This window comes from Tenrec ecaudatus, chromosome 9 (assembly GCF_050624435.1).
Source record: "Tenrec ecaudatus isolate mTenEca1 chromosome 9, mTenEca1.hap1, whole genome shotgun sequence".
In the NCBI taxonomy this organism is placed as follows: Eukaryota; Metazoa; Chordata; class Mammalia; order Afrosoricida; family Tenrecidae; genus Tenrec; species Tenrec ecaudatus.
This window is the reverse complement of record NC_134538.1, coordinates 68,763,217-68,778,569: the sequence shown is the minus strand read 5'-3', so window position 1 is coordinate 68,778,569 and position 15,353 is coordinate 68,763,217. Positions and strand designations below refer to the sequence as shown.

General features: G+C 43.1%; 1 protein-coding gene across 2 annotated transcripts in view; it reads right to left on the bottom strand.

Annotated features, from left to right (window-relative positions):
• VPS41 (VPS41 subunit of HOPS complex) overlaps positions 1 to 15,353 on the bottom strand; it is a 216,769-nt gene that overhangs the window by 67,636 nt on the left and 133,780 nt on the right. For both annotated transcript variants that reach the window (XM_075558184.1, XM_075558185.1), the window contains one exon: positions 11,808 to 11,874. In XM_075558184.1, the coding sequence (XP_075414299.1) occupies positions 11,808 to 11,874 (67 nt within the window). The remainder of the gene's footprint in view (positions 1 to 11,807; positions 11,875 to 15,353) is intronic.

Below are 15,353 nucleotides of genomic sequence, written 5' to 3'. Positions count from 1 at the left end.
TTTGGATGGACCCTTTTCGAAAACTAAGATAAAGGGCACATTCATGGGTCAGCATACTTAGCAGGACGCGGCACTGAAAGTGCTCGACAGTAAGCAGAATAAAGGCTATCTGGGGACTTACACTTGGGCATCACAACCAACCAGTACACCGAAAAGGACAGCAGCACAAAAGGTCAGTGGGGACAGTGTACACAGCTCCCACAGAACCAGACCCTGCAAGCTGCAAGTTGCGATGAAAACTCTTGTTCAAAGTTCACAACAGCAATAATCAAACAAAAATGCCAGAGTCTAAGATTGGTAGGGCATTGAAGTAAGTACAAAGGCCCAAAGGAATGCTATTTATAATGAAGAAATTCAATATTTGGGAGGGTATTAAATACTTTATGAGGATTTTAAGGACAAAAAAGGTTTGTAAATTCAAATTACCTTATGATAAAATATCCGTATTTCTTAAGTGAACTAACATTTATTTTTAAAATCCCATTTACTCTTAACATTTTAGAGAGCTTTAAATTTTGGAAGAAACCTGGTTTCACCTAAGAAAGATATGGATTTAATTACAATAGATACCCAAAGATCTGGTAGAAAGTTCAGTGGCAGAAGTATAAAAGTATTACTCTGGCATTATGCTGCTAATGTTGAGCCGTTATAAAACAACTAATTGTTGTACTAGGTGATTAAACTTTGCGGTGCTTTGTTATTGAGCAAAACTGATGGATGTGTATTAGCACTAGAAGAGACCTCTGGGGAATACACGCTGCACTTATCGATTCACTTGGGAGTCTCTTAATTCAGATCTCTCTGCAGTATTAGCTTCAGATATAGTGGGCTTTTATGATGACAGTATTCTCTAGGGGACACTTGGGGGGGAGGGATCATTGTATATTGCGAATAACAGGACATTTTGGTCTACCTTCTAGTAAGTGTGTAGGCTTGGATAAGCCATTTAACCTCTATGGGCATAGTAACTCCCTTTCCCCCTCTTTAAAATAGAGAAGCTAGAGTGGAAATACATCCACAATACAGAGGAAATGAAGAGCTACAAGGTATTTCTTCTTTATACTCTCCCTTCTCCTTTCAGACAAAGCAGTTACTGTCTTTATCTATCTTTTAGGTTTGCTTCTTTTTTTTGTTTCCAACAGTTTTATTGGCATATAATTCACATATCATATAATTCAATAGTTCAATCACATCAAGAAAAGTTGTATAATCATCACCACAATCAGTTTTGGAACATTTTCTTCATTCTTCCATTCATTGTTATTAGCCCCCGATTCCCCCCACCCCCATCCCCACCTCCCCTGCCACGTCCACAAGGAACCATTAATCCTGTTATTGTCTGTATAGATTTGCCTATCCTGTATTTCATATACAGAAAAACATTAAAAGAAACAAAAAACTAATACTAATAAGAATTTCATTTCCACACCAAAGAAAAGTTCGGGATCCTCAAGAAAATTACTATGAAGCAACATAAACTTTAAAAAAGATAAAGCACCCATTTGTATTATGACACAGAAACCTGTGGGACAAAGGAGAGCTGAGCCTTAAGGGTGGGTCCCAAGGCTGTCATTCTTCTGCATGCAGACTGACCCCACCATCGCCTGCTGAGCAGCAGGAGGCTTCAAAGACTGTTCACCTGACCACTACCCACCAGGGCTCTGTTCAGAAAGGATACGGTTTCTTTTTAAAAAAAAAAAATTTTATTAGGGACTCATACAACTCTTACTACAATCCATACATACATCAATTGTGTAAAGCACATCTGTACATTCTTTACCCTCATCATTTTCAAAGCATTTGCTCTCCACTTAAGCCCTTTGCATCAGGTCCTTTTTTCTCCCCTCCCTCCCTTCTCCCCCCTCCCTCATGAGCCCTTGATACTTTATAAATTATTATTTTGTCATATTTTTCCCTGCCCGACGTCTCCCTTCACCCCCTTTTCTGCTGTCCGTCCCCCAGAGAGGAGGTCACATGTAGATCCTTGTAATCAGTTCCCACTTTCCAACCCACTCACCCTCTACCCTCCCAGTATCACCCCTCACACCCCTGGTCCTGAAGGTATCATCCGCCCTGGATTCCCTGTGCCTACAGCTCCTATCTGCACCAGTGTATATCCTCTGCTCTATCCAGACTTGAAAGGTAGAATTCAGATCATGATAGTTGGGGGAAGGAAGCATTTAGGAACTGGAGAAAAGCTGTATTCTTCATCGGTGTTACATTGCACCCTGACTGACTCATCTCCTGGCCTAGACCCTTCTGCAATGGGATCTCCAGTGGCCGACAAATGGGCTTTGGGTCGCCACTCTGCACTTCCCCCTTCATTCACTATGATAAGATTTTTTTTTCTCCTGATGATGCCTTATACATGATCCCTTTGACACCTCGTGATCGCACAGGCTGGTGTGCTTCTTCCATGTGGGCTTTGTTGCTTCTGAACTAGATGGCCGCTTGTTCACCTTCAAGCCTTTAAGACCCCAGACACTATCTCTTTTGAAAGCCAGGCACCATCAGCTTTCTTCACCACATTTGCTTATACACCCATTTGTCCTCAGCGATTGTATCATGGAGGTGTGCACCCAATGATATGATCTTTTGTTCCCTTTGGAACCAAGTGATCACACAGGCTGGTGTGCTTCTTCCATGTGGGCTTTGTTGCTTATGAGCTAGATGGCTGCTTGTTTATCTTCAAGCCTTTAAAACTCCAGATGCTATCTCTTTTGATAGCCGGGCACCATCAGCTTTCTTCACCACATTTGTTTGTTCACCCGCTTTTGCTTCAGCAGTTGTGTTGGGACGGTGAGCATCACAGAATGCCAATTTAATAGAATAAAGTATTCATGCATTGAGGGAGTGCTTGCGTAGAGGCCCAAGGTCCTTCCGTCACCTTAATACTACACCTATAAATATAGGCACATAGATCTATTTCCCCATCCTCATATGTATATTTGCATATGCACATGTCTTTGTCTAGACCTCTATAAATGCCCTTTGCTTCTTAGGTCTTTCCTCTATTTCCCTTGACTTTCTTCCTGTCCCACTATCATGCTTCGTCCCCACCTGGGTTTCAGATAGACCTCTTCGTTACCTTACCCTTGATCATTCCCTAACAAGCCTGCCACACCCACCTCACCACCAATTTGGATCCCTTGTTGTTCCCTTGTCCCTGGCTTTGTTAACACCACTTCCTTACCCCCCACCTCCCCCTATCTCATGGTCCCCGGGAAATGTCGGTCCGTTGTTTTTCCTTCAGATAGTTCATCTAGCCTATCTTATTTAGACAGATCTGCGGAGATAATAACATGCACAAAAACAAGACAGAGGAAAACAAAGCAACAGTATACAACAAAACAACAACAAACCACTGACAAAGAACAAAACAAAACACATCAAGAAAGAAAAGCTTGTAGTTAGTTCAAGGATCGTTTGCTGGCCCTTAGGAGTGTTTTCCAGTCCAGTCTGTTGGGGCACCATGCCCTGACCCCAAAGTTCACTTTCAGCATTCCCTGGGGACCTTGCCGCTCCATTCCCTTGCTGTTCCGCTGCACTCCCCCAGTGCTTTGCCTCGGTGTGGTGGGATCAGGTCAGGTGCAATTCCCACACTGTGTCTCCGGTGCTGTCCCCCGCAGAGCCATGGGTCAGTGAGGGATGTCAGGTCTCATAGTGGGGCTGGCCATGTGGTCCTCTCTGTGGACTGGCTGCTCTAATTGGGGTCATCATCCTCAGGGCCTGGTGGGACAGGATGTGCTCCACTTTCTCCTCCTCCCCCTTCATTTGCTCCCAAGTGCTCTGATCAGATATGTCCCTCTCCCGGAGCTGCAGATTCAATTTCTTCCTTTGAAACAAATTCTTCTGGGGGGAGGAGCAGGCAAGGGATACTATTTCTTGACCATTGATTGGTTTATATAGGCGCTACTGTACCCTGAGTAGGACCATAGAATGGAGGTCCAAAATTGGGTGCTTGGATCCAAGCTTGGTCCCTAACCCATGGCGCCTCGGTCCCTGTGGGCTGGAACGGAGTTTTCTTATGCAGGCACATAAAAAGAACATTGGGTAAAAGGGTAATTGAAGGAATGCTCAACTGAACAGCTTCTGTGAATAAGGAACATAACCGCAACCTTATGGGCCAAGACGGACACTGAAGGTTCTACAGACAGGGTCACAGGTCTGTGTGTGTATGAGGGATCGAGTGAGGGGGGCAGAGGAGGGTTGAGATATATACATGCAGCTGAACGATATGGGGCCATGGAAGGCCCTTGATCAAATCCGTGTCGACGGCACATTCTCAAAGGCATATGGAGGCATGTTAACATGAGGTTTCGGTTCCCGTCACTTAATTGTGGTCAAAATGAACTTGAATTCTGTTTTACTAAAGCATGCTCGAGCCCTGGCTGAAATGCTACACACAACAGTGCCCTTACCATCCACTTAGGCAAAGAGAAGCCATCAAAGATGCCACAGAAACTCTCGAATCCAGGGAGGCTGTGATGCGCCTGTCTGCCACACACACCCAAGGGGAACATCACCTAACTGTGAAAGAAGGGTGGGTAGCTGAGGTCCTTTCTTGTTTTTAAGACCCAATGGCTCACGCAAAGGGAGTGCATCCCCTCAATGTAACCAAACACCCTACATCAAGACTTTGGTTGTATGAGTGAGCTGAGAAGCCAGTTTATGTGCGCGTGGTACACAACAGGAAACCCAGAAAATAACCCTACTTAAATCTTTCTTCTTCCACATCTTGGCTTGCTAATCCATAACTCCTTACCTTAATAAGAGAGAAGACTTCCTGGCTAAGAGCATGGAAGTCAACGTTATATGTCAACAAGGTTAGCTATGGTGTCTAGTTGTCTAGTAGTCTAGTATGATACAGAGTATTTCTCAAAAAAATCACACTCACTGTCTGCGAGTCGATTCAGACTAATAGTCAGATCTCCCCATGAGGGTTTCCGATGCCGTAAATCTCTATGAGCACAGAAAACCTAGTTTGGAAACACCCAGATAAAGTTGAAAGTAAATCATTCTTTTTGCTAAAATTTTTTTCAATAACAAATCTTCATATGGAAAACAAAAAATGCCAGGTAACCCACATCAGTATGATTCCAAATTAAGAGTTTAAACTGTTTATCTTAGCTTTGAGCACTCTACTGTCTACCAATATGTCTCCACTGACATGGACTAGCAATGGTATCATGCCAAAAAGATGCTACTTCCTGATAGAGGGCCTTCTTATTGTTTGAGAAAGGTATCAATGGGGATTCTCCACTACAACATGGCATTTCGGAATGGACGGTCGTCTCTTGTTCTTTTATTTCTCCTTACTAATGCAATGCAACTCTTGCTTTTAGATTCTTTATATCGACGCTGGTAAGACGGGCTGGCGAGGCAGTGATACCAGAACAGACACCCATGTTCAGAGAGCCTTTAAAAGGTTTGTGGGAAAATTCCATTATTTGTCAATTCAATTTTTCCATGAACTTTTTGAAGCCTCCTATATAGAGTATTCTTCCCACTGAAAAGATTGAGAGGAAATTGCGGCTGGGTGACGATGATCTATCTTTCTAAAGAACACACGAGGGACTTCAAAAAGTCATGGGAAAATGGGATGAAAAGAATGGAAATATTCCATCAAGTTTTTGAAGTCCCCTACCTGTATAAAATATATAAAACAGTTTGTAAAATATTTTCAAGTATTTATTGGCTTTATACTTCAAGTTTTCAATGGGGCCCTGAAAGCTTCAGATACTTTATTTTCCCTAAGATTACATTGTGTAGAATGAAGTGGTTTTTTTTTTTGTTGTTGTTGCATTTTTAATGAAAATTAACCTGGGGGGTGAACAACAGAAAAGTGGATGAAGGGAGATGTTGGACAGTGTAAGACATGACAAAATAATAATAATTTATATGGGGTTAATGGGCGGGGAGGGCAGGGAAAAACGAGGAGGTGATACCACAGGCTCAAGTAGAAAAGCAAATGTTTTGAGAATGATGATGGCCACATCTGTACAAATGTGCTTGACACAATGGATGTATGTATGGATTGTGATAAGATCTGTACGAGCTCTCAAAAAAACGATTTTAAAAAAGAAAGAAAATTAATTTTTTCCCTTTGTTTTACAAATCCTTGTGTTGAGGGCTGACTTTCAATAGATCGCAGTGAGGGAGCTGCTCTGTAATTTTATTTCTAAAGGAAGACCAGCTTGAACACATACTGTTTACCAAGTCAAACGGCACAGAAACTCATCTATAAACCGATTAACTGGAAACTATAACTCACAAAGAAAATAAAGGTGAATTCTATAGGAGATCAAATATAGTGAGCGACAAAAGGCAACACTAGCATTCCCGAAGAGAGAACTGGAACCAAGAGTTTCCTGAGAGCACTGCCGAAGACTGAGGTGATGGCGCTGGAGACCTGCTCAGGGCACCGAGATGATGAAGGACATAGCAAAGTGGGTGCAACAGGGATGGCACAACCTTCCTGCTCTCAATGGAGGTGAGGGGCATTGGTACTCCGATTCAGGAGGATGAAGTGTTCCCAGATACCCTAGGAGAAATCAGGTAAAGTAGGAGATTCTTCAGGGGTGGGAGGTAGGCCAAATAGCATTTTAGAAAAATTGTTCCCTTGAGAATTCTATTCAGGGCGGTTTCCAGAATGAGGAACAGAGAAATTTGATTTTGAACATAGTCCAATACAATGGTCATATGATGTTGTGACTGCTGCTTCCACGGGCATTGATTGTGGATCGAAGCAAGATGACATCCTTGACAACTTCTATCTTTTCTCTGTTTATCAGGAGCTTACCCGTTAGGTCAGTCGTGAAGACTTGAGTCTTCTTTACATTGAGCTATAATTCATACTGACGGCTGCAATATTTGATCTTCTTTCAGCATGTGCTTAAAGCCCTCCCCACTTTTCAGCCTTCCTCCAATCCTAATACCATGTTTTTCTTCATATAATCCAGCTTCTCTGATTATTTTCTCAGCGTGAAGATTGAATAAATGATGAAAGGAAGAATTTTAAACTCTGCAGTGTGTCCTTATTGCTCACACACCTGTCTCTTGATCCATGTATAAATTCTTCGTGAGCACAGTGATTGTCCTGGAATCCCGATCTTCTCCAGATTATCCACAGTTTCTTATGATCCACACATCTGGACGCCTGTGCATAGTCAATGGGACACAAGTAAAACTCTTTCAGGTATCCTCTGCTTTGGGCCAAGATCCATCTGAGATCAGAGATATGCTAGCCAATGGTATTCCTTGTTCCGCGTCCTCTTCCGAGTCCAGCCTGGATTCTGGCACTTTCCTATCAGCGTGCGAGTGCAATATTCCACGTTCCCTTGCTCTGTTTGCACAGCCGCTGCGTTGGTGAAGAACACTGTAGATGCCCTGAATTGCCAAAAGAACAAACAAAGCAGTTCTGGAGGAAGTACAGCCAGAGTGCACATTAGTAAAGACGATGGTTAAAACTTGTCTTATGTACTTTAGACACGTTATCAGGAAAAAGCCGTCTTTAAAAAAAAAGATATACTAAAATCCAAACTCGCTGCCATTACGTTGATTCCAACTCATACCGCTCTCATAGGACAGAGAACTGTGCCTGTGAGGTTCCAATACTGTAGCAAAAAAATCGTATATTTATGCCATGGAGCAGCTGGTGGTTTCAAACTGCTGATCTTGGACTTAGCAACCTAATGCACAACCTGCTATGCCACCAGGGCTCCTCTGGAAAAGAACACAGTGCTTGGTAGGTGGAGAGTCAGTGAAGAGGATCATCAAAGAGAAGGGCTGACACAGAGCCGACAACATTGGGCTGAAAGAACCACCACCACGTGGATGGTGCAAGACAGTCGTGCTCCATTCTGCCGCACGCCGGCTTACTAGGAGCTGGAAATAATGCAGTGGCAGTGAACAGCAAAGGCAAGCTGGACGTTCAGAACCCAGGGGCTGCTTGCACATAGAACTCTACATAGTCCTAAGTGTCAAAAATTGAAATGAAGTCCTGACACACACAAGACCACGATAAGCCTCGAATACATCATGCTGCATAAATCAATTGTAGAATGGCCAATATCATATCATCTCACTTACATGAAATAAGCAAACACATTAGAAACCACTGATTATTAGTGGTTACTGGGAAAAAGAGGGGATGGGGAAGTGGAAGTGTTTGCTTAGAGGGCACTGAGTTTCTTTGAAGGATGGTGGAATGAAGTGGGAGCGGATAGAGACAATGGTTGAACACCTTGAAGAATGTAACAGATGATGTTGAAATGTACATACAGAAATGGCTTAGGGAACCTCAGCTTGGTTATGTACATTTTTACAACACACAACTGAAGAAAAAAAAAAACCCAACCATTCTGGCTACTTGCTTTCTGAGATCTCCAAGATTCACTCCCCTCTCCAACTCCAATTAGGGGCTTTTATCCCTCTTTATTGTCATCGTGTCGCTCCTGTTCAATCCTGGGTCTACTTCCAGCAGCTTCTCCTCCGTGTGAGCCAGGGCTTGACAGGAGCTCAGATGGCATCAGCTTCTGAAACCCTACTGCAGCCGCCTCCATTCAGTTTCCCAGCGAGTGCAGTTCTTCTGTCCTCATTTCTGTCTGGCGCCCTTTGCTTTGTCCCACCCAGGCACCGATACCGCTCAGGCCTGTGACTTTCTGTGGGTTTCCCATCTCCTCAAGACAAAGTGCAAAAGATTCCCACCTTTTCTTTTCCCCTTTCTGCCTGGGTCTTTGGGACTACATATGTACAGTTTTTCTTCTTATTAATTAAAAATGTTAAAGAGACTTCCATCTGAAACAAATCCTAAATTCCTTACATGTAGGTCATCTGCCCATGGTCGTAGGCCTCAGGAACTGAGACGTAAATCTTGGCTTCTTTTACTGACAATAGAATAGTAACCCTCCAGCTACCTACCATTCCATGAAGATCATGAAAGACTGGTAAAAAGTTCCAGAGAGTTCAGGAGTCCTGGGAGGGCATGAGCAGCGTTCCGAGTTTGGATAAAGAAATTGAAGCAGGCATGGGGTCCAATCTATTTTTAATCATGCAATTTGGAGGAAGCAATGGCATTCAAAGAAAAAATTCCTATACACCAGAAATCCTTTCATAGACAGGTGACTGGCCAGTACGCTTAATCTTCATTATCATTTTAATTTACAAGAACACATTACTATTTTGATGACTGGGAGAATTTCCATGTTGCCGATGACATTCTGAATGAGAAATGCGTGGTTTCAGGAAATGAACAGCCACGGGGATTTCTTTATTCTTCTTGCCATTGTTATCTCACTCACTGCAGAATGGTGGCTCCCACTGTGTGCTAAAGCAAACTGGAATCTAGCCCTCCTAATACTGCTCTGTCCCTTTTCCCCAGTCCAGGGCTCTTCTCTAACCCACTTTGCCTCCTGCTGTGACAGCGATTTCTATTCTTCAAGGTTTGCTCTCACCTGGGGAAAACCACAGTAGTCACCTATCAGTGAAGGGATCCTGTTAGAACCCACACACCATTTCCAATAAGTTGGAGTTCGGAGGAACTACATTTCAATCATGTGATCCTGGGGCTCTAGGATGGCCACTGGGCCAGCTATTAGCAGGTGGGAGCTTCCCCCACTAGTAACTACCACCATTTAGTGAGCATCTACTGTGTGCCAAGCACACACTTGAACGTTTCTCTCTCTGCCACCAGAACCAAACTTACTGCCATCGAGCTGATTCTGACTCATAACAACCCTATACTTTCATGTCATCTCCAATTCTAAAGAAAGGTAGGATTACCATCTCCCTTTGATAGGTGACAAAATGTGGCTCAGGAAGGTGAAGCAGTCTTATCGAGATCATGCAAAGTAATTCAGCATACTGTCCTCACCTCCCCAAAGCTACAGGGGTAGATTCTCTGTGGTTTAATTTCATAGTCCATGATCCTGGACAAATTCTTTAACTCCCTGATCCTCAATTTCTTCATTTCTCGGATGAGAAGTATATAACCGACACTTCAAAGAGCTATTAGGCCAATAAAAGGAAACAACCCAGCTACACCAGCTAATTCTACAGAGTATGAGTGAGCAATAAATACCAACTCAGGAGATAATAGAACAATGCTTGCTTTGTCTTGCCTCCTTGCAAATTTTACACCCTATGAACTCCCAGACTTTTCTTTTGGCTCAACGGTACTTAAATTACTCAAATGCTTTCCTCTTGGTTATTTAATGCATTGAGATGTCTAAACGTTTTTGTTGGTGGTAGTAGTGTTTATTTTCTATTTGGTAGGCAAAGATGAGGCATGAAAGGAGATAGAGATATTGAAATATGTTTATCTTATGAGTCTGTTATTTTGTGTCTCCACTGTTAGCAGTCGATTACATCCAGCACCCAAGATTTGCCCATGCTCGGGGCAATCAAAGCTCTGTATTTATCCTTCTTGAAGAAAAAAGGCAGAACTGTAATAAGGCCTCTGACTTCCAGTACAAAATGTTGCAGATTTTAATATTAATTCTTGTGATTGCCATCTGATGAGGCCCAAGGGTAGAGTCATTACTTTCTTATTGACAGAGGCGTTTTCAGTGGATACATTGCTAAACTGAAAAACCAACCTCACTGGCATTAGTCCGTTCTGACCAAGGAAGCCAAACAGGACTGGGTAAAATTGCCCATGTAGGAGAGCAGGAAGCCCAGTCTTTCTAGCAGATAAAATGCTTGTCTGGTCAAAGTCTATCGTGGGGTTTCCAGTATGGAGACCCGCTTTTACCACAGCGGCTGCAACTGTGCGCTCAAGCCCCGCAACTGTGCAGAGAATGGGGCAGCTTTGGGCAGTGCTGCTGCTTCTTTTTTTTAAAATAAATCATTTTATTGGGATTCATACAACTCTTATCAAAATCCATACATACATCAATTGAGTAAAGCACCCTTATACATTCGTTGCCCTCACCATTCTCAAAATTAGCCTTCCACTTGGGTTTCTGGAATCAGCTCGGTTTCCTTTTTTCCCCCCTCCTTCTCCCTCCCCGCTCCCTCCTTCCCCCTTAATAGTTTATAAATTATTATTTTATCTTATCGTACACTGCCCGGCATCTCCCCTCACCCACCTTCCCATTGCCCATCTCTCAGAGAGGAGGTTACACATAGATCCCCAAGATCTGTTCTCCCTTTCTACACCCCCTTCCCTCTTGCTGTCGCCACTCCCACCACTGGTCCTGAGGGGTTCATCTGTCCTAGATTCCCTACTGCACCGCTGTACATCCTCTGGTCTAACCAGGTCCGCAAGGTAGAATTGGGATCATGATAATTGGGAGGGGAGGAAGCGTTCAAGAACTAGAGGCGGGTTTTGAGTTTTATTGTTGCTAACCTGAACACTGAGTGACTCATCTCCTCCCCACTACCCCTCTGCAAGGGATGTCCAGCTGTCTACAGATGGGCATTGGGTCCCCATCACGGGGGCAGTGCTTCTTTCTGTTGTCCTTTGGTCACTGTGGGTCAGGCCCTCCTCAGAGCACCTAACAACCACACAGTTGTCACAAACAACCCTGAGTCCACAATCTCAGTAACAGAGCCCAAACCCAAACCCATGATGATCCGACTTCAAAGACAACTGCAGAGTTAGTGTAGACATATGAGAAACCATGAGAAAAATGGTCTCCGAAATGGAAGCTTCAAAATGTAAAACAAAAGCTTTCTGACCTATTTTACCAAGTTACCAAGAGACGAGTCTTGTAAAAGAAGACAATTTTAGGCTTCCTCTTCTTTAGGACGTGGACATTCTTTGCAAGTTGTGAACTCCCAAAAGACCAAGGGTGGAATCGTACCTATTTCAACGTATCGGCTTGGCAAGTCTCTCATTTCACTGGCATGCCGTTCCTTCACTGAGCAGATCTGAAAGTGGATTTACACACAATTTCAGTCACTGATGAAAAATTCTCCCCAACACTTAATCCAATATATACTTTTGCTGACCATGTGACACGAAAGATGGAGTCTGTACATTACATCACGACAGAAATGAATTTAAATGGCATGTGCCATCATTATTTTTCAATAAAATATGACTCAAGGGCAAAGAATAGAAGGGAATTATAGCATATTTTTAGCATGTTGCCTATGCCCCATCGTCTTTAAGGGTTAATATTTAAGGGTTTCCATCACCATCCAGATAAAGTGAGGGCGATCTGGCTGCGACATCTGTCACCCCATTGATCGCCAGGGTTGATTCGGCTGATCTGGCTGGCTAGGCGTGTGTCCCCTTCCTCCCTCACCGCTCCATGTGCGTCCCTCCCGAAGCTGCGCGCTCGGTTGAAGAGGACGACCTTCCCCGAGAAGAAGGAAGACCGTCCTTCGGTCAAGGGTATACGAGTAGCTGCGCTCCCCTGCTAGAACCTCCAAACAAGTCTCAAGGTCCAGATAAAGTAGGGCAGAAGTCCATAACCAACAATTCCCAATGGCAAATCTGGGCAATGTTCCCATTAAATCTCTGCTCCTAATGACCTATTAGATTTATTTCTCTGTTGCTAAGATGTCTTTGTAAAACCGGCAGTGGTTTTTTATTATTTTGAGTGTTTTAAAAGTTATATATTACTCAAAAAACAGGAAATAGAAGGCCAATCGCTGTTTAGTTGACTCTGACCCACAGCAGCAACTCCCGAGGTGGAGTTGAAGTGCTACACAGGGTTTCTCGGGCTGTGACGTTCAGGGCAGCACACTGGGGGGCCCACACGGCGGGCCCACACAGCAACTTATCCGCCACAGCTAGCATTGGGCCACTGTACCGTCTGTACACCAGAAACCAAACTATGAGCTGATGCCAACTCATAGCCACTCTACAGGACAGAGGAGATCTGCTTCTGTAGGTTTCAGAGACTGTAATTCTTGACCAGAGTAGAAAGTCCCCTTGAGGAGGAGCAGCTGGTGGATTTGAACTGATGACCTTATGGTTAGCAGCCCAATGTGTAACCACTACGCCACCAGGGCTTCTTCTGCACCATTTCAGGTGTTGGAAAACTATCATCTGAGAGCCAAGTTCGGCCCCCACCTTATTTTATTACTTGCAATGAACTAAGAATAGTTTTTTTTTGACTTTCTAAAAGATTGTAATAAAGGAAAAAGAAGACAGGAAGAAAAAGAGGAAATTTTTACAGAAAATAGAGTATATGGTACATGCTATAGGCATGTTTTGGTAGGCCTTTCACCCACCAATACTTTCCAATCCCGCTTTTACATGATAAGCACTCAGAACAACGCTGGATAAAAATACTCTTATCTATCCACCACTCGGAACACATACACCCACAGCTCAGGAACACATGTATTTACACATACTAACAAGGGTGGCTGAAGGGTAATAAGCACATACGGGTAGTTTCTATTTTCTTTGTTGTACTTTTTTTTTTATCCTGATTTCTTTAAAAAAAATAAAAAAAAAACATTTTATTAGGGGCTGATACAATTCTTATCACAATCCATACATATACATACATCAATTGTATAAAGCACATCTGCACATTCTTTGCCCTCATCATTTTCGAAGCATTTGCTCTCTACTTAATCCCTTTGCATCAGATCCTCTTTTTTTCCCCCTCCCTCCCCGCTCTCCCCTCCCCCATGAGCCCTTGATAATTTATAGATTGTTATTTTGTGATATCTTGCCCTATCCGGAGTCTCCCTTTCCCGCCTTCTCTGCCGTCCATTTCCCAGGGAGGAGGTCACATGTGGATCCTTGTAACTGGTTCCCTCTTTCCAACCCACTCACCCTCTACTCTCCCAGTATCGCCCCTCACACCACTGGTCCTGAAGGTATCATCCGCCCTGGATTCCCTGTGCCTACAGCTCCTATCTGCACCAGTGTACAACCTCTGCCCTATCCAGTCCTGCAAGGTAGAATTCGCATCATGGTAGTTTGGGGGGGGGGGGGAGGAAGCATCCAGGATCTGGGGGAAAGCTGTATTTTTCATCGGTGCTACATTGCACCCTGACTGACTCATCTCCTCCCCTAGACCCTTCTGCAATGGGATCTCCAGTGGCCGACAAATGGGCTTTGGGTCTCCACTCTGCACTTCCCCCTTCATTCACTATGGTAAGATTTTTTTTTTTCTGATGATGCCTTATGCCTGATCCCTTTGACACCTCGTGATCACACAGGCTGGTGTGCTTCTTCCATGTGGGCTTTGTTGCTTCTGAGCTAGATGGCCGCTTGTTTGCCTTCAAGCCTTTAAGACCCCAGACATTTGATGCACTTTTAAGCAGGACCACAGAAGGGGGCTTCAAAAAAGTCCTTTAAAAATTCTATTATCTCTCAATTCAGTTTTTCTACTGTTTGAAGCCTCCACATATACTATTTTATATAAGGCCAGCCATCCAGGTAAGTTGAAAGTAAAAGTTACGTACTACTCTCACACAACGAAAGTAAAAGTTACGTACTACTCTCACACAACTTTCATTAGCGATTAGTTTTTTTGCCCCCTTCTTTTAGAAAGTATTTATTATGTTCTTCTATAGCAGATACATGCGTATTACTAGATTTGTGTTGTTGATCATAAATTTGCTTTGACTTAGAGACTTTATGAACACAAGAACTAAATTTTGCCTAATAGTGTGCCAGGTTCAATTACTGGTATGGCTGAGTAGACAACAGAACATTTAAAAACAGAAAAACAGAATAAGGGAAAAATCAACCATCCAAAGCCCCCAAGCCAAAAGAACACTGTTGTTTGACTTTAGAAAGGAACTTCGTGAATGCTACTTTTTAACTGAACAACTAATTACAAATAATTTATTATTTCAATATTCTTCTACAATACAAATCGTTGATGTCTTTATAGTATTTCTTTACACAAATACAAAGGGGTACCTCAAACAAACTGGAATTTTTTTCAAAGTTATGTATTTAATTTTTTTTTTACAAAATAACTTTATCACCTTCTACGTATTCCTTGTTACACTTAATACATTTGTCAAATCTGCGATTCTATTCTAGGAAACATTTTTCAAACTCATTTTTTTTGGATAGAGGACAGTACCTCACTTGTTTTTTTCTTCACCCCTTCTCTGTCCTCAAATCCCTGTCCTTTCATGTCCCTCTGCATTTGTGGAAACAAACAGAAGTTTCACAGAGCGAGGTCAGGTGAGTAAGGTGCATAGGACAAGAGAGGCATGTTGGTTTTTTGCCAAAAACTGGTACACTGAGATGACTGCATGGGCAGGTGCATTGTTGTGGTGGCAAAACTAGTCTCCCAACTGCCACAAATCACGCCTTTTTGGTCACACACTGTTATACAGTCTTTCCAGAACTTTTAAATAGAAAGCTTGATTAATAGTCTGGTCTGGTGGAATAAACTCCAAACGCACTTTGAGTTGACGCT